General features: G+C 49.7%; 2 protein-coding genes and 4 non-coding genes across 7 annotated transcripts; 3 read left to right on the top strand and 3 right to left on the bottom strand.

Annotated features, from left to right (window-relative positions):
* The first annotated feature begins 65 nt into the window (after positions 1-65).
* On the top strand, positions 66-7064 carry MRPL58 (mitochondrial ribosomal protein L58). 2 transcript variants are annotated; one of them, XM_043905594.1, is made up of 6 exons: positions 66-293; positions 3043-3079; positions 5203-5262; positions 6160-6242; positions 6335-6504; positions 6729-7064. In XM_043905594.1, the coding sequence occupies exons 1-6, from the start codon at positions 108-110 to the stop codon at positions 6811-6813; spliced, it is 621 nt and encodes a 206-aa protein (XP_043761529.1). In that variant the 5' UTR covers positions 66-107; the 3' UTR covers positions 6814-7064. The 2 variants fall into 2 exon arrangements, with proteins under 2 accessions (XP_043761529.1, XP_043761530.1); XM_043905595.1 differs by having other exon boundaries at positions 73-206.
* Positions 7065-13659: 6595 nt separating this feature from the next.
* On the top strand, positions 13660-13732 carry TRNAR-CCU. The gene has a single exon. It is a non-coding gene; the product is annotated as a tRNA-Arg (tRNA).
* A 440-nt stretch (positions 13733-14172) lies between these two features.
* TRNAR-CCU lies at positions 14173-14245 on the bottom strand. Its single transcript has one exon. It is a non-coding gene; the product is annotated as a tRNA-Arg (tRNA).
* A 326-nt stretch (positions 14246-14571) lies between these two features.
* On the bottom strand, positions 14572-14644 carry TRNAR-UCG. The gene has a single exon. It is a non-coding gene; the product is annotated as a tRNA-Arg (tRNA).
* Positions 14645-15084: 440 nt separating this feature from the next.
* Positions 15085-15157, top strand: TRNAR-CCU. Its single transcript has one exon. It is a non-coding gene; the product is annotated as a tRNA-Arg (tRNA).
* Positions 15158-18783: 3626 nt separating this feature from the next.
* On the bottom strand, positions 18784-23694 carry ATP5PD (ATP synthase peripheral stalk subunit d). The gene is made up of 6 exons (XM_043905606.1): positions 23542-23694; positions 21951-22081; positions 21582-21678; positions 20051-20122; positions 19135-19197; positions 18784-18983 (listed from the first exon to the last, which is right to left on the bottom strand). The coding sequence occupies exons 2-6, from the start codon at positions 22070-22072 to the stop codon at positions 18852-18854; spliced, it is 486 nt and encodes a 161-aa protein (XP_043761541.1). The 5' UTR covers positions 22073-22081; positions 23542-23694; the 3' UTR covers positions 18784-18851.
* Positions 23695-23726: the final 32 nt, after the last annotated feature.

The following is a 23726-nucleotide window of genomic DNA, read 5'->3' as shown; positions in this document are numbered from 1 at the left end:
GCCGACCGCAGGCGCTCAAGGCCTAGCGGAACCAAAGTCCCAAGGGAAGCGCGGGCCGGCGGACCGCGAGAGGAAGAACACACCGGAAGCGGTCCCGCGAGCCGAACATGGCGGCCGCCAGATGCCTGCGCTGGGGTCTGAGCCGAGCCGAGGCCTGGCTGCTGCCGCCGCCCGTGCGCTGCTGCCACCGGGTTCTGCACAAACAGGTAGAGGGCACCGAATACCGGAGCGCCTACAGCCTGGACAAGCTCTACCCGGAATCGCGGGGCGCGGACACCGCCTGGAGGGTCCCGGTGAGCCAGGAGGGCCAGCCTGAAGGGGCGTTTCCTGGACGACGCCGGGGAGCCAGGGCCCCACGCGCGAGGCGAGCGGCTGGTCCGGGGGCAGACGCGCTCAGACGCGGCGCTTGCCGCGAGCCCAGGCCTGTTGTTAGCAACCGCGGGGTTGGGGCGGATAGCGGCACCCGGTGTCGCTTGAGGTGTGCGGGCGCCGGAGGAGCACGCTGGCTCCGCTTCTTCCAAGACCACCAACCTTTCCTCGTCCATTCGCTGTCCCTCAGGCCCAGATTCTTGTCCTCAGGGAAAACTGCCCCCCAAGGTGGACAGTTAAGGCAGGAAGCTGCCAAGTAGCTCTCTTTGAGAGCCTTTTGGCGAGTTACGCGGTCCCCGGCCTCCAGTACGCCTGAGGAAATAGGGATTCTGGTTCGTTTCCTTAGGATGCTCGCTGTGTGCAGGCGCTGTATCAGGGCCTGGGGCAGGAAAATGAGGACGCAGCCAGTTCTGTTAAGTTTCCAGCTACAGGACTAGAAGGGAGCGTTCTGTCACTCACTCACTCATTCAACAAACTTCTGTTGAGAGCATGCTGTGTACACTGCACTCTGCATGGGGATAGAGTAGTGACCAAAACACAAAAATCCTGATGCTAGTTAGCTTATCCGCTAATGAAGGGAGACCGAAAACAAATCAAAGCAGTGGTATAGCGTATGTGACAGGTACTTTGGAGAAAATAAAGCCCAGAAGGAAGAACTGCTAAGGTTGGGAGTGGGGTTACAGGTTTAAGTAGGGTAGTCTGAGGAGACCTCTGAGGTGATGCTGCAGTAAGGACCCTGAGGAAACAAGGCAGCAAGCCATGAGAAGAGGAGCGTTCCTTGTGGGGGGAACAGCAGGTGTCACCCTCTCAAGGGGTAGCATGTTCATCTGGTTCAAGGAACAGCAAGCAGGCCAGTGTGGCTGAGCAGGGGAGTCAGAGATGAAACTAAAGAGGAGAGGGGTGAGGGGAGGCCTGTTTATAGGGCTCATGGGCCTTTAGCTTTACTCTGAATGTGATGGAGGCAGAAGAGTGGAATTATCCAACTTAATTTTACAAAGATCACTCTTTCAGAGAATACACTGCAAAATGGCAAGAACAGGAAGACCAGTGAGGAGATCGCAGTAATTAGGGCAACAGATGATAAGCAGGGGGACTTCCCTGGTGGTCCAGTGGCTAAGACAATGCACTCCCAGTGCAGGGGGCCCAGGTTTGATCCCTGGTCAGAGAACTAGTAACAGATTCCACATATTGCAACTAAGACCCAGTGGGGCAAAAAAACAGCAAAAAATAATATGATAAGCAGGGTGGAAGCAATAGGAGTCATGAGACTTGGTCAGTTTCTAGGTAAGTTTTAAAGGGAAAGCCTACAGAATTTGCTAATGGATTTTCTCAGAGAAGTGTGAAATAAAAGAGGAACGGAAGTCTAGGGCCCTGAGCAATGTAAAAATTGAGTTGCCATTAATTGAGAGAGTGGCAGTAACATTCGTTTGTGCGTTCATTCACTCAACAAAAGGTTTCTTGTGCACCAACTGTGTCAGAAACTGTTTCAAGCATTGCAGATACAGCCACGATAAACTAGTTCCCACCTCATGAAGCTTAATGTTCTAACAGAAGGAGCAGACAGTAAATAAGTGAGGAAAACATGTCAGAGACTGAGAAGTACTGACTCGACCGGAGGGCTTTGACATGAGAGCCAGGGAGCTGCTTCCAGTTGTCAGGAAGGGAAGTCTTTGAGGAGGCCGGAGGTTTGAGGCATCAGTTAAGCACCTGAGAGGAGACATCAAATAGCAGTGGGCTCTGCGGGTGTGGAGTTGGAGAAAGAAGTTTGAGTTTGAGACAGAAATATCACCAAGGATGATACTTTCAAAGGAGATGGGTGGAAGGTTCTAGGGAAAGAGGAAGAGAAGAGGAAGGATCTCAGGGACATTTCAGTGTTTCAAGTTTGCAGAGAGCAAGCAGAGGAGAGTGAAGAAAGTCACGGGGAGGTGAGAGGAAACTGGAGAGGCCAGCTCAGAAGAGGGAAGAGCATGCTTGAAGGAGGGTGCCGCCCGGGGTCTCCAGTGATGTCGACGTGGTGTACACTGAGGATTTCACCACCCAGATCATTCTAAGATGAAAAGGGATGAAGGCAGCCAGAGCAGGGGCAGGTGAAGCCCCTTTGAGCTTGGGAGGCCAGAAGAGCCTCCAAGTGGGTGGTGTTCGCACTGGGCCCGTGGACGGGAGGATTTAAGGTCACAGAGGAACAACTCAGGAGAGATGTGGAGGCGGGAGGTCCTGGAGTGAGTATTTCAGCTTGCCGCAAACCCTCAGGGCCCCTGTGCTGGTCACTGCTGAAGGCAGACACTTGGGCCACCACACTTGGGCCTGAGGTCCGCGTCTCGGGGTGGCAGGGGGTGTTTCTCGGAGTGTCCCTGACGCCCGTGTACTGTAGCCCCTTCCCTCCTCCCAGCTGCTGACGGTGCCAGCTCTAGCTGAGCGGGCTGGGGTGCAGAGCGGGTGGCAGGGAGGGCTGGAGAAGCTGGTCCCGTTTCCTGGAGGAGTGTTTCTGAGGCGGTACCTCTGGAGCCTGGGGAAGCTTTTTCTGTCATCTCAATGCAATTTAGCTGGGGACCTGAAAATAGCTTTATTACATCCGAGTTGTGGCTTTACATCATTTCCTTTTTGTCACTCTGGACCAGTTAGGGGTCGCTCAGCAGGTAATATTCACCTGACACCGTGTATGTTTCATTGCAGGACGACGCAAAGCAAGGCAACGATGACATTCCTGTAGGTGAGTGGTTTTGTTTCACAGAAAAAAACCCCGATTGTTTCCTCCCCGTGTCACGCATTCCTCCCCAGCCCAGTGAAAGTAAAGAAGCTGTCTTTGAGGGTACAGAAGGGGAGTCCTGTCAGCATTGTTGAGAAGAGGAAGGAAAAAGAAAGTGATGAGGCAGCCCCCCCCCCCCCCGCCCCCGGAGCGCTGGGCAGCCCCCAACACACGTGGAGAGCTCTCGATGGGCTTGTGACCTGGAACAGTCTTTACACTAGGTGAACTGGTCATTCTCTAAAAAAAAGTGGGGTACAGAAGCGTCTCTGTAGTGAGCTGCCATTTGTGCTTTACTTATATATATATCTATCTGAGGCACATGTTTCTGGATGTCCACACAGATCTGAAGGATGCGGAGGGCACTGGATACCGGAGTTGCCCCGAGCAGGGAGCGGAGACAAACTTGGGAACTAGGTGTCTGGGAAACAGGAGTGGGGACTTCTCCCTGTAAACCATTTGCATAATTTCAAAGTTTTGTGCCCATTGAGCCTAAGATGTGGTCTGTAAAGAAACAAGCAGGCCCCTTGAGAGTCAAAGAGTTTCTACCCACAGACAGCGAAAGGAGAGCAGCCAAAGGCACCAGCCCAAGGTGGCCCTTGCTCAAGGTGACCCTGAAACAAGGAGGCCAGGTGACCACGGTCTAAAGCAGAGGAGCCGGCGGCCTGCTGCTGCTCGGTGGTTTGAAGCTGGCGGTGGTGCCCTGTGGCGGGAGGAGGCAGAGAACCAGGGACAATAAGGCCCGTCTCCTGACAGCCTGGGCAGATGGGCGGGCAGCGGAAATGGCCAGTCACCCTTTTCTCCTCACCTGCCTCTGAGAGGGCCCCAGGCCTCTGCAGACACTGACGAGCCCCCCGCTGCAGAACCACAGGCATTCATCACCTGTTGGGAAAAATAAGTTTGTTTGATTTTTTCAAAGGGCAGAAAACCTCTCAGAAGCCTTCCAGAGATGCCCCCACTCCCACTGAGGCCCGCTCCCCACCAGCACAGGGCCACAGTGCCTCACCCCCCAGGGCCCCTGTAGCCACCCTCCTGAAACTTGCCCACTGCCATGCCTCCCCAGCTCTCCTCAGACACTACAAGGCTGCTTTTCATGAATTATAAAAGTAGAAGGAATGGAGAAGGAAATGGCGACCTGCTCCAGTATTCTTGCCTGGGAAATCCCAGGGACAGAGGAGCCTGGTGGGCTGCAGTCCACGGGGTCACAAAGAGTCGGACATAACATAGCAATTGAACAACACACAGTCAGGCAGATTGTGATCTGGGGAAGCACTTCCTGATGGAAACGTGGCATAAAATGGAGAGTGAAGTGACCTGGCAATATAGAATATAGGGTTTTGTTAGAAGTGAAAATTGGTGTATAGAATAATAGTTGCAGATATTCAAACAGTAAAGTCTTAGTTGCTCAGTTGTGTCCAACCCTTTGCGACCCCATGGACTAGCCCACTAGGCTCCTCCGTCCGTGGGATTCTCCAGACAAGAATACTGGAGTAGGTTGCCATGCCCTTCTCCAGGGGATCTTCCTGACCCAGGGATTGAACCTGGGTCTCCTGCATTGCAGGCAGATACTTTATGATCTGAGCTACCAGGGAAACCCATTCAAACAATGCATGGCTAAGGAAAAAAAAAAGTAGAAGAAAGCTACCTCAGTTTACAGGTTCAAAACAAAACCAAGACGCAGGGAAGCAGCGAGGCTTTGCTGGGGTCACAGAGCCAGCCTGTGCTGAGCCTGCGTTAGAAGACGGGACTCCTGGCTCCGAATGGAGTGCTCATTCACCCAGCAGGTGTTCGCGCCCACTGACCGCGGGCTCGGCCCGGGGACGCACGTGGAACGCATGAGGGAGACACACACCTGCCAGCCGGGGCGTCCGCGACCACCACGTTTCAAAATACAACTTAAATTCAATTTGTCCCTCCGTTTGGGCTTTTGAAAGAGTCCTTGCTTTAAAACAAACAGCAAAACGCGAGGGCAGTCAGATCTTAACAGAGTGTACTGAACCAGGAGTGGACAACCTGGGTCGTAATTTTACATCCTTTGCTGTCTCTGGCCTTGGGGAAATCACCTTGATGGCGTGTATTCTGTGTTTCAGATCGCTTGACGATATCTTACTGTCGGAGCAGTGGTCCTGGGGGCCAGAACGTTAACAAAGGTACGAGGTGCCTTGTTTTCTTTAGCACTTAGCCGAGAGACTTGAGGATTTCTGTGTTTATATTCATGTGGAAATAAAGGGATTTTTTTTTTTTCGGAAGCCCAAGTGCTGCCAGTTTATATAATAACCCCCTTTATTCTCTCGAATGTGGTCTGATCCGCGGACTCCCAGCTGCGGGTTGCCAGGACTGGGGAGGGTCTGGGAGTCTGAACAAAGGCACCGCACAGTGAGCTGGCGGTTCCTTCATTCCTGTGGGACTCGCTCCCCTCCCCCCGCCGCATTCTTGTCAGAACCCAGTAAATTGTGGGCATTTCATTCCTGGAAGTTTGGGGTTTTTTGTCTGTTTTCTAACTTTTTATTTTATATTGTAGTATAGCCGGTTAATAACGTGTGATAGCTTCAGTTGCACTGCAGAGACTCAGCGACACATACCCATGTATCCATTCTCTGCCGAACTCCCCTCCCGTCAGAGTTCCCTATGCTGCACCGTAGGTCCTGGTTGGTTATCCACTTACCTGGAAATTTATTTGTGTTTCTTTAATACTTACTTGGCTGTGCCAGGTCTTAGGTGTGGCACTCAGGATCTTTAGTTGTGGCATGTGGGATCTAGTTCCCTGACCGGGGATCAAACCCGGGCCCCCTGCGTTGGGAGCTCAGAGTCTTAACCCCGGACCACCCGGGGAAGTCCCAGAAGTTAATTTTTGTCCAGAAGCGCCTCACCGTCCTGGCAGGCTCATTCCACAGCCAAGTTGGTCTCCCCGAGTTCACACAGGACAGGAGCATCCCTGGGTGGGCGTCTCACCTCCCTGTGGTTCAGAGTCCGGTGGGCACCAGCCTCCCGGATGCTGAGGGTGCCCGAGCATCTCAGTGACCCGCGCTCCCTCCCCTTCTCGACAGTGAACTCCAAGGCCGAGGTCAGGTTCCACCTGGCGAGCGCCGACTGGATCGCAGAGCCCGTGCGGCAGAAGATGGCCCTCACGGTAAACCACTGGCCCCTGCTCTCCCTGTAACCCCTCACTGGCTTTGAAACCTCTTCTCTGCAGAACTCTGGTTTTGCCTTTGTTCTCCGCAGTACAAAAATAAGATCAACAGGGCAGGAGAGCTGATCCTCACCTCTGAATGCAGCCGCTATCAGTTCCGAAACCTGGCAGATTGCCTCCAGAAGATTCGAGACATGATTGCTAAGGCCAGCCAGCCAGCCACGGAGCCGTCCAAAGAAGATGCTGCACTGCAGAAACTCAGGTCCTTCAGAAAATGCCCCAGGCTTCTGTAAACCGATTCATGTGGGCGAGGGGGCCCCCCAGGGAATAAAGGAGGCGGGGGAGGCCCGAGACTGGCAGCGGGCAGACGGACCTTGAGTGGAGGCCCCGGCCTGGCACCTGCCGCCTCAGCTGCCAGCTCCTCTCACCACCTTGAGAGGCACTGATTGGGCATCTGGGCGTAACTGTGTTCCTCTTTGTTTTCAGGATAGAAAACATGAATCGCGAAAGGCTCCGAAAAAAGAGAATAAATTCTGCCATCAAGACAAGCAGGAGGGTCGATGTGGACTGAAATGATCCCTCGAGCCGGCAGAGACCCTCTGCAGGGCACCCAGTTGGCTGCTGCCGGGGAGCTTGGACACCAGCAGGAGACGGGTGTCTGTTCATGTCAGTGCGCTCTGTCACATCGGAACTGTCGCAAGAATGTCCGTCGGGGATGAGGGTTGTAGGCCCTGGTCGCCGAGGTCTTTAGAGGTGATCACCATGTTGTCAAACCTGCATTATCCATTCACCGTACTAGTTGCAATAAAATTCTAAGCTCAGCAGGCTTCCCCTCCTCATTCAGAATGCGTCAGGACAGAATTCCTACCTTTTCTCTCGGTTGAAATCTGCCTGATGATTATTGACCAGCACTGACTGTACAGTCCAGAGGCGCACAGAGGGGTGAACTGTGGCGTCTGCCCTCAGGGGCACGAGGGCAGAAGGGCTGAGCCAGGTGGGCGGGCATCAGAGCTGGGCCTGGAGACGGCTGTGGAGTGTTGACCAGGAGAGAGCTGGTAGGACATGCCGGGTGAAGGGAACAGAGGGAATAAAGGAGACCAGAGAGCAGGCTGGGGTGCCAGAGCTGAGGAATCCATCAAACGGGGGATCTGTGTGGGGCCTTGTGGAGGTGGGTCTGGAGAGGGAGACAGAAGTTCATGGTGAAGAGTTGAGTTCAAGTGGAGAAGTTTAGATTCTAAGACACCTGGATACTAGGGAGCCACTGAGGGCCTTGAGTGGGAAGGAGTGTCGTGTGTTAGGTGCTATTGCAGGCTGTGGGGTTTTGGAGATAGGAAAAAAATGGGGGACTTCCCTGGGGGTCCAACAGTTACAGACTCTGAGCTTCCACTGTAGGTGGGTGTGGGTTTGATTTCCTAGTCAGGGAACTAAGGTAACTCAACTGGTAAAGAATCCGCCCACAATGCGGGAGACCTGGGTTCCATCACTGGGTAGGGAAGATCCCCTGAAGAAGGGAAAGGCTACCCACTCCAGTGTTCTGGCCTGGAGAATTCCAGGGACTGTATTCCATGGACTGGAGAATTCCATGGGGTCACAGAGTCGGACACACAACTGAGAAACTTGCATTTCAGGGAACTAAGATCCCACATGTCATGTGATGTGGCCACAGATTTTTTAAAAAAAGGGTTGGGACTGGAAAGAGGTTCTTGAGATCCTATTGTATGGGAAAGCACCCGGTTCAGTATACCAACTGCAGATTACTCAGACTTGTATGAATTCTCAAAACGTTCTCTATTATTTTAATCTAGTTTACTCCTTTGACAGTTGACTGCACTGTGATGCTCTAAGTGCAAGATCATGAACTGTAGTAGTATGTACACTTCATGTCAGGGACCTCATCCTTCATGTGAATGTAAACAGAGGGAGTCACTGATAAATGACTTATGAAATTGCAATGTGGAAGACGGGGTCCCTGTCCTTAAGGGACTCAGAGCCCAGTAGGGAGCTGAGGCTCACACATGAGGAAGTACAACATTCTTTGGTTCATTAATTCAACAAATACTGAATACCAGGCACTGGGTAAGGTCCTGAGGAATCAGCAGTGAACAAAAGTCCTTTCTCCCAGAGAACTCACGTTCAATCAGAATGATAAAAGCTGAGAAGCAAAATGGATTCTTGTGAGGGTAACATGACCTAAAACATGATAACACAAGGAAGGTCTAAAAAGCTTTGGGGAGTAACTGGTTCCAGCTGGAGGGTCAGTGAAGATGTACTTGAGGTGCTTCAGACGGGCCTGAAGGAGGGCCTGGCCCTGCAAGCGCAGTAAGAAGCTCATCACCTGGAGACTCCAGTGGTGGCCCAGGCCCTGCCTGCGGTGGGGACAGTGAGCCATCGCCTGGGGAGAGCGGGCTGTGAGGCCAGCTGCCCCGGGGCCGGCTCCGGGCTTGTGGGGCCTCCGCGAAACCGCTCAGCCTCTCTGAACCTGAGCTTCTGTTGCTCTTTGGTGCAAACGCAGGAAGTCAAGAAACACCTGGAGTAACAGGCAGATTTGGCCTTGGAGTACCGAATGAAGCAGGGCAAAGGCTAACAGAGTTTTGCCAAGAGAACGCACTGGTCACAGTAAACACCCTCTTCCAACAACACAAGAGACGACTCGACACACAGACATCACCAGATGGTCAATACTGAAATCAGATTGATTATATTCTTTGCAGCTGAAGAGGGAGAAGCTCTATACAGTCAGCAAAAACAAGACCGGGAGCTGACTCAGATCATGACCCCCTTATTGCCAAATTCAGACTTAAACTGAAGGAAGTAGGGAAAACCACTAGACCATTCAGGTATGACCTAAATCAAATCCCTTATGATTATACAGTGGAAGTGAGAAATAGATTCAAGGGATTAGAGCTGATAGAGTGCCTGAAGAACTATGGACGGAGGTTCGTGACATTGTACAGGAGGCAGGGATCAAGACCATCCTCAAGAAAAAGAAACGCTAAAAGGCAAAATGGCTATCTGAGGAGGCCTTACAAATAACTGTGAGAAGAAGAGACATGAAAGGCAAAGGAGAAAAGGAAAGATATACCCATTTGAATGCAGAGTTCCAAAGAATAGCCAGGAGAGATAAGAAAGCCTTCCTCAGTGATCAGTGCAAAGAAATAGAGAAAAACAATAGAATGGGAAAGACTAGAGCTCTCTTCAAGAAAATTAAAGATACCAAGGGAACATTCATGCAAAGATGGGCACAATAAAGGACAGAAATGGTAAGGACCTAACAGAAGCAGAAGATATTAAGAAAAGGTGGCAAGAATACACAGAAGAACTATACAAAAAAGATCTTCATGACCCAGATAACCACGATGATGTGATCACTCACCTAGAGCCAGACATCCTGGAATGCAAAGTCAAGTGGGCCTTAGGAAGCATCACTACGAACAAAGATAGAGGAGGTGATGGAATTCCAGCTGAGCTATTTCAAATCCTAAAAGATGATGCTGTGAAAGTGCTGCACTCAATATGCCAGCAAATTTGGAAAACTCAGCAGTGGCCACAGGACTAGAAAAGGTCAGTTTTCATTCCAATCCCAAAGAAAGGCAATGCCAAAGAATGCTCAAACTAGTGTACAATTGCACTCATCTCACACGCTAGTAAAGTAATGCTCAAAATTCTCCAAGCCAAGTTTCAACAATATGTGAACCGTGAACTTCCAGATGTCCAAGCCGGATTTAGAAAAGGCAGAGAAACCAGAGATCAAATTGCCAACATCTGCTGGATCATCAAAAAAGCAAGAGAGTTCCAGAAAAACATCTACTTCTGCTTTATTGAATATGCCAAAAATAATTTATTTGACTGTGTGGATCACAACAAAATGTGGAACATTCTGAAAGAGATGGGAATACCAGACCAGCTGACCTGCCTCTTGAGAAATATGTATGCAGGTCAGGAAACAACAGTTAGAACTGGACATGGAACAACAGATTGGTTCCAAATAAGGAAAGGAGTACATCAAGGCTGTATGTTGTCACCCTGCTTATTTAACTTATATGTAGAGTACATCATGAGAAACGCTGGGCTGGATGAAGCACAAGCTGGAATCAAGATTGCCAGGAGAAATAACAATAACCCCAGATATGCAGATGACACCACCCTTATGGTAGATAGTGAAGAAGAACTAAAGAGCCTCTTGATGAAAGTGAAAGAAGAGAGTGAAAAAGTTGGCTTAAAACTCAACATTCAAGAAACTAAGATCATGGCATCTGGTCACATCACTTCATGGCAAATAGATGGGGAAACAGTGGAAACAGTGACAGACTTTTTCTGGGGGTGGGGCTCCAAAATCACAGCAGATGGTGATTGCAGCCATGAAATTAAAAGACGCTTGCTCCTTGGAAGAAAAGCTATGACCAACCTAGACAGCATATTAAAAAGCAGAGACATTACTTTGCCAACAAAGGTCCATCTAGTCAAAGCTATGGTTTTTCCAGTGGTCATGTATGGATGTGAGAGTTGGACTAAAAAGAAACTGAGCACCAAAGAATTGATGCTTTTGAACTGTGGTGTTGGAGAAGACTTTTGAGAATCCCTTGAACTGCAAGGAGATCCAACCAGTCCATCCTAAAAGAAATCAGTCCTGAATGTTCATTGGAAGGACTGATGCTGAAGCTGAAACTGCAATACTTTGGCCACCTGATGCGAAGAACTGACTCATTGAAAAGACCCTGATGCTGGGAAAGATTGAAGGCAGGAGGAGAAGGGGACGACAGAGGATGAGATGGTTGTATGGCATCACTGACTCAATGGACATGAATTTGAGTAAACTCCGGGAGTTGGTGATGGACAGGGAGGCTTGGTGTGCTGCAGTCCGTGGGGCCGCAAAGAGTCGGACATGACTGAGCAACTGAACTGAACTGAACTGAGTGGCTAAGTCACGTGGAAATCTTTGCGATCCCACGGCGCGTCTACAAACTAGGAATGGTTAGTGCCGACCTCTAATAGGGTGGTAGGGTGGTGGTCATTAGTGGCGCTGAGCCTGTACCCTGGGAACGTTAGCCATGATTAATAGCCCAGTTTGGCTGGAACCCAGGGGGTGAGGCGCTGCGGGAGACACGTCTGCCACCTTGAATGGGAGCCAGGTCTAGAAAAGCCTTCAATGTGACACCTAAGACATTTGACCTCTACCCCTACAGAGGCTGTCAGGGGAAGATTAATCTGACTGGGATTGGATGAGAAAAACAGCCTGCAGGGAAGTGGGCACAACTCAGTGGACAGACCCATGTGAGCAGTTAGGGGCCATCCTGGAACTGGGCCAGTGGCAGCAGTGATGGAGACAAAACAGCAGATGCAAGAGGGTTCAGAGGACAGAAGGTTGACTGACTGGAGTGAGAGCTGGTGTGTGACAAGGGGGTGGTGCTGAGCTCTGAGGCAGGAAAGTCACCAAGGGAGCAGGCTTGGGAGGCTGGTTGGATGATGGGTATGGTTTTGCCTGGGAGGAGCCGCTTCATGGGCCCTGAGGAGGAATACCTACCTGGTGATGCCCAGGACGGGCAGTGAAGCAGGCGCTGGGGAGTGAGGTCAAAGCAGGGGTTGCAGGACAGAAGGGGACAAGCAGAGTCTTGGGGACGGGGAGGAGCAGTTGAAGAGGAGGCAAAGCAGGGAGACGCTAGGTAAGAAGACAGCAGCGGGAAAGCAGAGCGAGCATCCTCACGGTTTGACTCTGGACCTGGGGGCTGGGGCTGTAAGGCTCTCAGAAGACACCGGTGACATGTGACAGGGCTTGTGAGAGCATTTAAAATACAGAGGAGGGGAAAGAGAGGTGGAGAAAAGCAAAACTAGGCCAGGGGACAGCAGAGAGTGGAGCGCAGGGATGGGACCCGTCATTCAAAACAACGACAGAGCCGGTTACACAGTGAGGTCAGTCCGAAAAAAAATACTGTATACTAACGCATGTATATGAAATCTAGAAAAATGGTACTGAAGAACCTATTTGCAGGTCAGGAATAGAAACACAGATGAAAAGAGCAGACTTGTGGACACAGTGCGGGAGGAGAGGGTGGGACGAATGGAGAGTAGTGTTGAAACATACATATTACCATACGTAAAATAGATGGCCAGTGGGGAGTTGTTGTACAACACAGGGAGCTCAACCAGGTGCCTTGTGACCACCCAGAGGAGTGGGATGGGGTAGGGGGCAGGAGGGAGATACCAGAAGGAGGGGATGTATGTGTACCTATGGCTGATTCATGTCCATGTGTGGCAGAAACCAATGCAACATTGTAAAGCAATTATCCTCCAACTAAAAACATCAACAAAAAGGTGAGGGCAGAAGAATGAACATGGGTGGACCTCACAGAAAACAGTGATGAGCAACAGAGATCAGACTGTAAGAGTATGATTCCATTTACACAAAGTTCAAGTCAGGCAAAACTGCCTTATGGTGTTGAGAGTCAGGGAAGTATTTACACCGGGGCAGTGGGGAGGAGGCAGAAGGGAGCCCCCAGGGACACTGGCAAAGTTCTGTATCTCCTCCAGCCATGACCTTGAGATGTGTACACCTTACTGCATGGATGTTACACCTCAACAAGCAGACCAGTTAGTTAACTGCAAGGAGGACAGGCTCAAGGAAGGAGACTGGACCCAGGTGGGGTACATCCCTCTTTCTTGCTGGTATTATGGGTTTGTGCAGACTCTGTAAGTGGGAGAGAGAAAGAAAAAAGAACGTCTCCAAGTCCTTGAGAGCCAAGATCTCAACGCAAGCAGCAGCGGGGAGTAGACATTGACTGCCCTGGGCTGACTCTCCTTCCCTCACATTTTTCCAATAGGTGTGGATTTTAGTAGTGGGTTTTCAACATGTGTAACATTTTAAACTGTGCTTTTTCTGTATTTGTATTCCCTTTTGTATAACAGTCCTAAAGAAACAAGATATTAAAGTGTCTAGTTGGGTGGTCCATTTCTTTTCGCTCTATTTTGTATTTGCGTACGTATATATTTCTACTATCAAGACTGGAAGGATGTGTTCCTTCCGGTTGTACGTTGTTTCATGATGGGGGAGATCGTTACTGTTTCTGTTTCAGGACTCGTGCTTGAGACGTTTGTTCTCGTTCACTTCCTACACTTAGCCATGACGGTAAATTTTGGAAATGCCTAGAAACCTCAGCCTTCGCCCGCCATCCATAGTCTTAGGTGTCCGGGCAGAATCAGCGCCGGCCCCCCAGCACCCGTGTGCTTGCCGGTGCGGCTAACAGGGGGCGGCAGTTTACTTCCCACCATGTTTCTTCCTCGCTGGTTTCCGTGAGCATCCGAGGTCTCGCTTTGGCGCGGCCCGGGCACCGCATCCCTAGGCGTTTGTCTTGCTAAGCTGTTTTGCAAGGCCCGGGATCGGACCGCCTACTAGAGGCAGAGATGTCATAAAAACGAGCCGCAGGCCCCAGTGGCCTAATGGATAAGGCACTGGCCTCCTAAGCCAGGGATTGTGGGTTCGAGTCCCACCTGGGGTAAAGCACCTTTTTGGTTCTTCACTCTAGAATCCATGTGCCAATAGTTCCACCGCTTGAAAGACTCCGGACACACTAGGCTCCGGCCCGCGGGTGGAAAACCGGCTAGATCCGCAAGCAGAGAGGCCAAAGCAGGGAACGGAAGAACATCTGCCTCCCTGGAGGCCCCTGATTTTTGGACAGCGCACAGGCCGAGCGGACAAGGCGAGAGGAAGGATGCGAGGTCACCAGGGCGGGAAGAGGGGGTGAGGGACACAGCGCCGGGCCGAGACGTGCCGACTATTTGACTACAAATGAGGCCCGGATCAGCTGCACAGCAGAGGGCGAGCTGAGAGCAGGCGGGTGTTGCCCCTGAGCCCCCAGATCCCTAGGCTGCAGCCTCGGAGGCTTGTACTCTGCGGGCGCAAAAGTTAACGTAGGGCCAGGCGCGCCCACCCCGACGCCACCCCAGGTGGGACTCGAACCCACAATCCCTGGCTTAGGAGGCCAGTGCCTTATCCATTAGGCCACTGGGGCGCGACGGCCAGAGCCGACCACGTGGTCCGTGGTAACGCGCAGCGGCGCGCGCACAGGCCTCACTCGGCCCTCCGACGACGCCGGCCGGACTGCGGACCCCGTGGATCAAGGCCGGGCCCGGGAGGCCTGCAGGACAAGCTGGGGGCGCGCCTGTGGGGCCACGCGAAAAGTTAAAACTTCACGGTGAGGCGAGACTAAGGACGATGCCGGACGGCAAGGGGCGCGGAAAGGGAACGCCTGAAGGAAGCAAGACCAGGGGATTAAGTCGTGATAGAAAGCAGGTTCGCATTTTGAACTCATGAGGAGCCGCTCGTCCAAAACGAAGCCGACCACGAAGGGACTCGAACCCTCAATCTTCTGATCCGAAGTCAGACGCCTTATCCGTTAGGCCACGCGGTCCCGAAGCCTACCAATTCGCGAGGAGATGGTTGAGCGCACCCTCCCGGAGGCTGCGTTGGCCCGGGGAGAAAACCGTGGGCTTTTGGCTCCAGGGCGCGTCCTCGGGGCTGCAGAGCAACAGCCACACTGCGCCAGCGCCGGGGCAGCCGCGTGACCCGAGAGGTAGGGTGTCTGGCTTCGGATTAAGCGTTTGAGCCCCTTCGTGGTCAAAACGCTTTAATCCTGACAAGAAGGCGACACTCTTGCGCCGCAACCAAACCCAGCCATTGCCCTTGTTTCAGGCGCGGAGACAGTGCAGGACCCTCTCCTCGCAGCTACTTCCATCGCCTGGGGCTCGTGTCCAATCGGGCTTTGCACCTGGGAACTTCCGGGTTGGCGTCACTACGCCGGCGGCGGAGTCATATTTCAAGGGACATGTGATCCGGCGCCGTCTTCATGAAGCCCCAGTGGCCTAATGGATAAGGCACTGGCCTCCTAAGCCAGGGATTGTGGGTTCGAGTCCCATCTGGGGTGGGGGTGGATAAGCCACCGGAAGTTGTCGTTTATATCTCTGTCATGACCACGAGGAGACAAGTTTTTCTCCTAACTTCTGAGACCGGTTTTGTGTCTGTAGATGCCACTTTGCTCTTTCATTTTGATCGAGCCTGACTTTACTTTGAAAGGTAGACTGATATGAGAACAAATGGTCCCCCATTTCTTGTTGCCTCTCTGGGTTGACGTCTAAACAGTCACGTGGCGAACGGGCTCCGCCAGCTACGAATCCCTGTGCAAAAGAAGCGAGCGTGTTCAGTGCGAGTCCATCGCTGTGAAGTTAAAAGCAAACCACGCAGTAGCCACCCCCATCCCTCCCTGCCCCCCGGAGCCCCCAGCTGGAAACAGGCAGGCGGGGTCGGGGTGGGCGCTGACCAGCTCCGTGCCCTTCGTCTGAGAGCGCGCCCGCCACAATGCCCCGTGCTGCGGCGAGAAGGGGTGCAAGGAAGCTTGTGTGTGCACGCTCCTTGGACAGTGGGGGCGACAACGGCCAGTCTCTTGTGTGCACCCAAGTCCCACGGGTTAAAGATGACCCGACCCCGCTCGCATTGGGTGATCGCAGGACTGTTTAAAAAGGGATTAGCAGATAAACAAGGCCCTCCTGCTTAGCACAGGGAACTAGATTCAGTATCCTATGATAAATCATAATGGAAAAGAATATGAAAAAGGATTGTGCTGGCACTCAACAGAGTATTCTAGAGTCCTCTGGCTGTTTCTAAGCTTCTAGGATTACGAATTGGAATGGCAAGTGTCTGATAGAAAGGGTGGTGTGAGAGGGGCAGGTAGCAACTTACTATGGCCATAACCAGGGGAGAACGGAGTACCTAGAAGACCCTGCAGTAAGCAAATTGCATTTGATCTTGTGGGCAGAGGGTTTTAAGCAGAGGAATAAAATAACTATATTTGCCTTTTGAAAAGATCCCCTTGGCAGCACCTTAAAGAATGAATTAGAGACAGCACTGTAAATCAAGTATACTCCTATATATACATATATTTTAAGGAATTAGAGGTGAGGGGACTGGCAGGGAGACTGCTTAGGGAGAGACTGTGCTTCAGGGAAGAAATGACCGAACCATGAATGGAGGCAATAGCAGGTCCACAAACCATCTTTACCTGAATAAACTACAGTTGACCCTGGATCAATTTAGGGATTAGGGCTGCGGACCCATCTCAGTCAAATAATCTTGAGTCTAACTTTACACTCGGCCCTCTGCACCCGCAGGTTCAACTGACCTCAGATGGTGTATGTCTGTAGTATGTACTTAAAAAAAAAACAAAACCCACATATAAATGGTCCCAATCAGTTCCAACTTGTGTTAAGGGTCAACTGTACTTCATTAGGGATTACAAAATAGCGATTTCCCCAACATTACTTTTCTTTTCACATTTATTAACTGGAATACTTTGTAAAGGACTTTTGTCATTAACTAGGTCTATTAGTTTATCATGAAATACTTTTATTTAAGACAGGATAAATGCATATTTTTTTTCTTCAATGCCAGTTTTTAGAGTAAGGAGTTGAAACCCTTGACATAGCCCATCTATCCATTTTTTAACTCTCCCTCTTTTTTTTTTTTTTTTTCCAGCCACAACTTGGCTTGCAGGATTTTAGCTCCTGGACCAGGGATTGAACCCTGCTGGGCAGTGAAAGCACTGAATCCTGACCATTGGGCCTCCAAGGAAGGTCCTAACTTTTTAAGGATGAACAGCTTGTACCTGGATTTTGAGTTGACCCAATTAGAAACTTTCCCTTCTAATAGAGGTATTTACTGATTCGTAATCATCCTAAGTGTTTGGTTCTGTGTTGATGCTACTTATGTTTTTGCTGATTTCTATCTTTAACTGTTGCCATGTAGGAAGTACTTCTTTCTCTCTAGTGATCTGAGAAGCACAATCCTATTTTACTAGTGATAATTTTTCATGTAAAATCAATGCATGCTCAATGCAAAAAATTCAAACAATTCAGGATATAAAACTCAAAGTGCCCCCCCCCCCCAAATGCTTCATAAATGCCTGGGACTGAGATAATGTTAGTTTTTCACTGTTGTTTCTTACTGTAAGTCTTCCAACACCTTCCCTCAAATGCTAGGGACCCCTCCGTTAATTTTTGATCTTGCTGCAAAGGATTTTAGTTCCCCAACCCTGATCCAACCTGCGCCCCCTGCAGTGAAAGTGAGGGGTCTTAACCATGGACAACCTGGGAAATCCCAGGGACTCCCCTCCCATTATGTTACAAAAGTTTCACAGGCCTTTCATTGATTCTTCCCTTCCTGGTTCTAACCACACTCCAAAAGATTCCATTTTCACTTTGCATCCCTAGATCTTGAGCTGGATGGCTGGGTGCCAATTCAATGATTCACAGCAGTGGGGAGGGAGCATGTGGTACCCGTTTTGTGCATGAAAGGCCTTCTGTAGATCTTGACTGCTGAACGTCACTGATCATGACTGAAGCCGCTCTAAGTGGAACACGCCTTGCTCCCCAGTTGCATTTTACCTTCAGCTCATCCCCTGCACTATAAATTAGGGGTGACGGTGCCCCAGGCTCTATTCAGCTTGTCCTTTAAGACATTACTTTCTTGAGCGTTACCAGCCACTGTTGATCTCCTCCCATAAATTCCATCTGCAACCTCTGGCAGAAATGTCACAAAATTGTTGAAATGTGTGTCTTTTCCTCAGTAGGTTTTTTTCCTGTAGGATTTAAGCCACATCAAGTTGGATGCGTTTGCTTAGATTGCTTTCTTACTGAGAAGCTTCCCAGATTATTTCATTTCATTCTTATTACAATTCTGATGTTCATAAATGAGGAAAGGAAAAGTCTGGAGATGGCTGATTAATCTAGAACCAGCAAGTAAATGGTCAAGGGCAGGTATGAGCAGTAGGCATACAAGCTCCTCTGACTTCAAGGACAACAGCAATTTCCCCATCTAGTCTTACTTTAAACTGCCTGTATTTCCTGGCATTGCTCAGGCATCCTGCAAGGAATTCTGCTATAATTGTTTAGTCACTAAGTCATGGTTTTTCCAGTAGTCATGTACGGATGTGAGAGTTGGACCATAAAGAAAGCTGAGCACCGAAGAATGGATGCTTTTGAACTGTGTTGCTGGAGGACTCTTGAGAGTGCCTTGGACTGCAATGAGATCAAACCAGTCCATCCTAAAGGCAATCAGTCCTGAATATTCATTGGAAGGACTGATGCTGAAGCTCCAATACTTTGGCCACCTGATGTGAAGAACTGACTCATTGGAAAAGACCCTGATGCTGGGAAAGATTGAAGGCAAGTGGAGAAGGGGGTGGTGGAGGATGAGATGGTTAGATAGCATCACTGATTCAATGAATATGAATTTGAGCAAACTCCTAGAGGTAGTCAAAGATGGGGAAACCTGATGTGCTGCAGTCCATGAGGTCACAGAGGGCCGGACACGACTGAGCTATTGAACCACCACCACCACCGCAGCCCTGGGCCCTCAGTAATTTGCTTCCTACACATCCTCACCATTAGACAACCGCACACACCTGTGGGCACAACTTTCCAGTTCAACAAAAGCTCTGCTCCCAGTGAGGTCACCCCAGAGTTTTAATTATCTCAACCACAAAGCAGCACACACAGCACCATGTAATTCTTTTTAATGTCCAGAGTTTGTAATTCGAGGGCCAGAGCTTTCTCCCGGACCCGAGCTTATAAGCTCTCAATTGGCCTGTGAGGCCAGTAGGGATACTTCTTCTTGTCTAATTTGGTTTCTGGGAAGACTTCATTCAAGTCCTCAATGGTCATCTGATCAAATGGAATTATGTTCCTCATCTTCTCCAGCTGAAAAAAGAGGGGAAATGTGTCAAGATAAATAGGGTTGCAGAGATACAAAAAAAAGAACCCAAAGCAGGTGACTGCTGCTAGGTGAAGGACGCATGGCCACGAAAGGAAAGAAAATGGATTACAAGCAAAGGCCAAGGCTCATCCTTACCTCTTTCTCATATTCCTGAATCCTGGTCTTTGACTGAGCCAAAAACTCAGCACAACTTTTCACCTTTAAGAGAAGGGAGAAATTCTGTTTTGAGACCAAGTTGTACCTTCCTGACCCCGAGGCTCCCAAGGCATGGGGAGTCCCAGAGCCCCCCCACTGCTTTCCCACACTCTGCAAGGAGGTGGGCTCCTCTGACTGCTTGGGGGATTCTGCTTTAGGGGGCAAACTGCAGCTCTCCCCGACACCCACAAAGAAGCCTGTATAGGAGAACCAGCTTAAGGCGGCAGGCCCAGGGTTCTTTAGGTACTCACCTAGGCAACCTACAAATCCCTGCCTCACCTGGGCCTGCCTCACGGCCAAGACAAGCCACTGACCACCTAGTCAGACTTCCCCTTGGTGGAGCCACCTGGGTTCTAACATTGGGCCTTCAGTACTTTCAAGCAAACGGGTATTTGACTACTCACTACCGTGTATAATTTTCCTGCCCAGTTTCAGCTCCTTGATTGTTTTTAACAGTCATGTTGAGGTATAACTGACATACAATAAAATGCACATATTTAAAGACTACTACTTGGTAGGGTTTGATATATGCATCCATCCGTGGAACCGTCACCACAGTGAAGACAGTTTAATATTTATCATCCCCTCCACCCCAACCCCAGGCAACTGCTGGTCACCAGAGATTTAGCTGAATTTGTTTAGTTTTCCAGCAGTGGAGTCATACAGTGTATACTCCTTTGCTGGATTCTTTCACTCACATAATTATCCTAAGGTTCATCCATGTTACTGCATTTATTAACAGTTCATCCCTTTTTAGCAATCCTTTAAATTCACTCCACCTTAACCTTACTAGTAAGAAACAGAACTGTCAGGAATTAAGAGAATTTTAGAATAAGTAAGAGCCTCAACTACTTACATCTTCTTTTTCTTCAGCATCCACCTGGGCAGTATATTTATCCTCCGGTATAGGAACCTTCAGGGCATTAAACTACAAACACAGGAATAGCGAACTGTTGTTAGTATCACCAGGAGTCCCCCCAGAAGGACTCAAAAGCTGCTAATTGTAATACATCATATAAAAACACATTCTCCATTCCAGGCAGTACGAGCAGGCATCTAGGGCATTCTACTGGAAAGAGTATTAGACTGGCAACAGGAGCTCAAGGTTCTTTGCCGCATCACTAGCTGGAGACCTTGGACAATTCTCTTACTAAAATGAGCTTCAGTTTCTTCACTTGATAAAGACAGGCAGACTTGATGACCTTAAAGAACCCTGTAGTTCTAAAGTAATTCTGATTTCTCTCTTTTTTAAAAATTTTATTTATTTTTTGGCTGTGCCACACAGCATGCAGGATCTTAGTTCCCTGACCACGGGTGGTTACCTGTGCCCCTTGCAGTGGAAAAGCAGTATCTAAAGCACTGGACCACCAGGGAAGTCCCCTGATTCCTCTTTGAAAAGAAACCCTAGTGGACAGGTAGGGGAAGTCATGTTTGCATAACAGAGATGGATGAGACCTTCTCCCTAGAAAACAACTTAGTGTCTTGGCCCCCCGCACTGAGCACTGTTCCTAGCAGAGTGGGCCCTTGATAAGTATTTGCTGAATGAACAAGCGAACCCCGGATGATGAAATTTAACATCAGAATATAGGTGGGGGAGGGCTTCCCTGGTGGTTCGGTAGTAAAGAATCCACCTGGCGATGCAGGGGACACAGGTTTGATCCCTGATCTAGGAAGATCCCACAAGCAGTGGACCAACTAAACCCATGCACCACAACTACTGAGCCTGTGCTCTAGAACCAGGGAGCCACAACTACTGAGCGTTCATGCTACAAATCCTGAAGCCCTCAGACACTAGAGCTCTGCTGCTCCGCAACAAGAGAAGCCACCACAATAAGAAGCCTGCACACCATAACTAGAGAGTAAACCCCCGCTCACCACAACTAGAGAAAAGCCCACGCAGCTACAGAGACCCAGCACAGTCAAAAAATAAATTGTAAAAATAAGAAGAAACATAGGTGAGGGAGAGACCACAGCTACAAGGGACAATAAAAAAGCAGAGGAAAGAGGAAAACAGTAAAAGGGTAGGAAAAATGTCAGTCTGATTTAAAAGGAGACAGGTGGGGAGTGCAGAAGGAAATCAGGCAGTCGGGGCAGAAACATCCAACTCAACAGCCCTCTGGCTCCCAGATTAAGACTCTATTATACCGTTTTCTTAGGTTAAGAAACCTGCTGAATGAGGAAACCCTGAATTCTCCGCACCTATTTACCACTTAAATCTCTCATCACAAGACCTTTGGCCACACCCATCTCTCCTGAGCCTCCCTTGGGATCTCGGTGTTAACACCACTCCTCTTTCCTCACTGTCTTCCTGTGGAACTGTCCACAGTCCTGCTCCCCCACCCACATCCATGTTACAAGACCAGGGCTTTAGCTGCCTGAAGGCTCACCTTCTTCTCAAAGTCATCCACCAAGCCAGCCTTTGCCACGTTGGCCTTGTAGTAAGCCCAGTCGATGGCAGGTGGCTTCTCAGGCAGAGTAGCCAACCTGCTCACATAGAAAAGCAAAAGTTAGGACTGTTCCACAAGCAAGAGGAAATTCACACAGCAATTTCCCTGTTCTTCATTCCTATGTCCTGGAGCTATCGCCACACTCTTCCCTAGGAGGGAGATCACAGGAATGCAAAAAACAAACAAAAAAATTCACTAGTATTTAGAAAATGCATGAATTTCTTTCTGCCAGAAGAACATCAGAATTCATATATTTTGTTTCCACATGAAACCACAAGTCCAGAAGCTCCCTCTCAGCAAGGTACTGACCTGGAGGTTAGGGTCTCATTCCAGGACTTCAAGGAGTTAGCCACGGCCTTCTGGTTTCGAGGGATGATCTCCCCGAAAGCTACCCAGTCAATGGTTTTTAGAGCAAGTTTCCGTCCAGCCATCTTGAGATCCTGGAAAATACAACAGGTCAGATCAAAACAGGGCTCTTGGAGAGAATCCTCTGAAGGGCATCACAGAAGTATTCAAGTTTTAAGAACTAGATCGGCATCATATGAGTGGGTATATCTGTCAACTAAAGGAATTAGGATGACAGTATCAAAAGAGGACACTTTAGTTTTTAAAATTCAAGGTGTACAACCTGGCATACAAATATATTCTAGATGGTATACCCTCTCTTCCCCATCTCCTAATTTATCCTTAAAAGTCCAGTTATTAAAAAAAAAAAAAAGAAAAAATGCAACTATCCAGTGTTTGCACTCCATGTACCTTTGGAAACATTGCTAAAGCAATATTCATGCATTACATAAAAGTTAGTAATTTAAAAACACTTCCACTCAGCCTACATTTTATTCACTGATTCTCCAGTGCACAGAACCTGACACATATTCACATTTTAACAAGGCTTAGTTAAACAGAGCAGACGCTGGACCAAAATTTCCTCACCTGAAAAAGGGGGACAATAAGCCCTGTTAGCCAAAAAAGGCTGTTAAAAATATCAAATATAACTGTGCACACCAATTTGCACTACAAACTTAAGGGGCTCTCTACCCACTCCTCGTTAGACTGGTAATACGCCCACACCTTATTCATGCCTGATGCTCCCCTGTCGTGTTAGCACACACCCTGAGTATACTGGACATACTTTTTAAAAAAAATGTATTCAATACATACGTGAATGTGAGACAACATGGAAAGTTATCACAACCGTTAAAGATCTTTATAAACTATGGGGTGGGTCACAAAGGAGATGGAAATTTTCCCCAGGGCCTTAAAAGAAAGAAGACACATGTCCAACATCTGCCTCTTCCTTTCACTCTCAAGATAGCTTATGTTCCCTGGAGTGGAGGTGAGGGGCGGGTGACCTTTAAATACACCAGATAGAAGAAGTGCCCTTGCAGAGACTTTTCCAAGCTCGGAAGCTTCGTAAATGGGTTTGTTGTCTTTTATTTACTGCTGAATCCCCAGCGTCTAGAACAGACCCTGAACAAGCAGGTGCTCAGTGAATATTTACTGAATCGGTAATGAACCCTGCACTAGAGAAGCTCTGAAAGCTCCACACGCTCGAAAGCTGGAACCTTCAGACGGGAAACGCACAGCCCTCCAGCCTGCTGGGCGTCACCAAACAGGCTAAAACTAAGTCCCGGCAACGTTTTCTCAGCCTCCAAACCGGACTCCTGAAGCCGCCAGGCTGGAGTCGGGCTGGACAGACAAAGGTTAGTGGAAGCCCTAAAAGTCAAGAGAACACAAACTGGCCTCTGCGGCCTCGCGCTAGAGGGAGAGGAGAGGAGGAGGGCGCAAAAGAGCAGCCGCGCGAAGCAGGGGCGAGACAAGGGTCGAGCCGAGGTATGCAGGGACAAAGCTGAGGAACCCGCTGCGCTCAGGTAGGTTCGAGGCCCCCAAGCTCACTCACCTTCACCGACCCCGGGCGGCCCACAGCCCGCAGCAGCAGAGAACGGAAGTGAGTCACCGGAAGCTCTCCCCTCAGCCAATCATAAACCCAAGAGGGCGGGCCTTGTCTTACGGTCCAGCGAATAGTGACGAGGGATGATTCAGGAAGTCCAGCCCCCGGAGGCGGGCGTAGCGCCTCCACAGCCC

The sequence above is a fragment of the Cervus elaphus genome, chromosome 5, assembly GCF_910594005.1.
Source record: "Cervus elaphus chromosome 5, mCerEla1.1, whole genome shotgun sequence".
Classification (NCBI taxonomy): Eukaryota; Metazoa; Chordata; class Mammalia; order Artiodactyla; family Cervidae; genus Cervus; species Cervus elaphus.
The sequence above is the reverse complement of the archived record's forward strand: the minus strand, read 5'-3'. Positions and strand labels throughout refer to the sequence as shown.

Excerpts from the sequence above, each read along its gene's own strand:
- MRPL58 (XM_043905594.1), top strand. The coding sequence starts at position 108 with ATGGCGGCCGCCAGATGCCTGCGCTGGGGTCTGAGCCGAGCCGAGGCC. Across the intron at positions 3,080-5,202 it reads CAACGATGACATTCCTGTAG|ATCGCTTGACGATATCTTAC; the intron begins GTGAGTGGTTTT and ends TCTGTGTTTCAG. Across the intron at positions 5,263-6,159 it reads GGGCCAGAACGTTAACAAAG|TGAACTCCAAGGCCGAGGTC; the intron begins GTACGAGGTGCC and ends CCTTCTCGACAG.
- ATP5PD (XM_043905606.1), bottom strand. The coding sequence starts at position 22,072 with ATGGCTGGACGGAAACTTGCTCTAAAAACCATTGACTGGGTAGCTTTC. Across the intron at positions 21,679-21,950 it reads AATGAGACCCTAACCTCCAG|GTTGGCTACTCTGCCTGAGA; the intron begins GTCAGTACCTTG and ends CTATGTGAGCAG. Across the intron at positions 18,984-19,134 it reads TTCAGGAATATGAGAAAGAG|CTGGAGAAGATGAGGAACAT; the intron begins GTAAGGATGAGC and ends CTCTTTTTTCAG.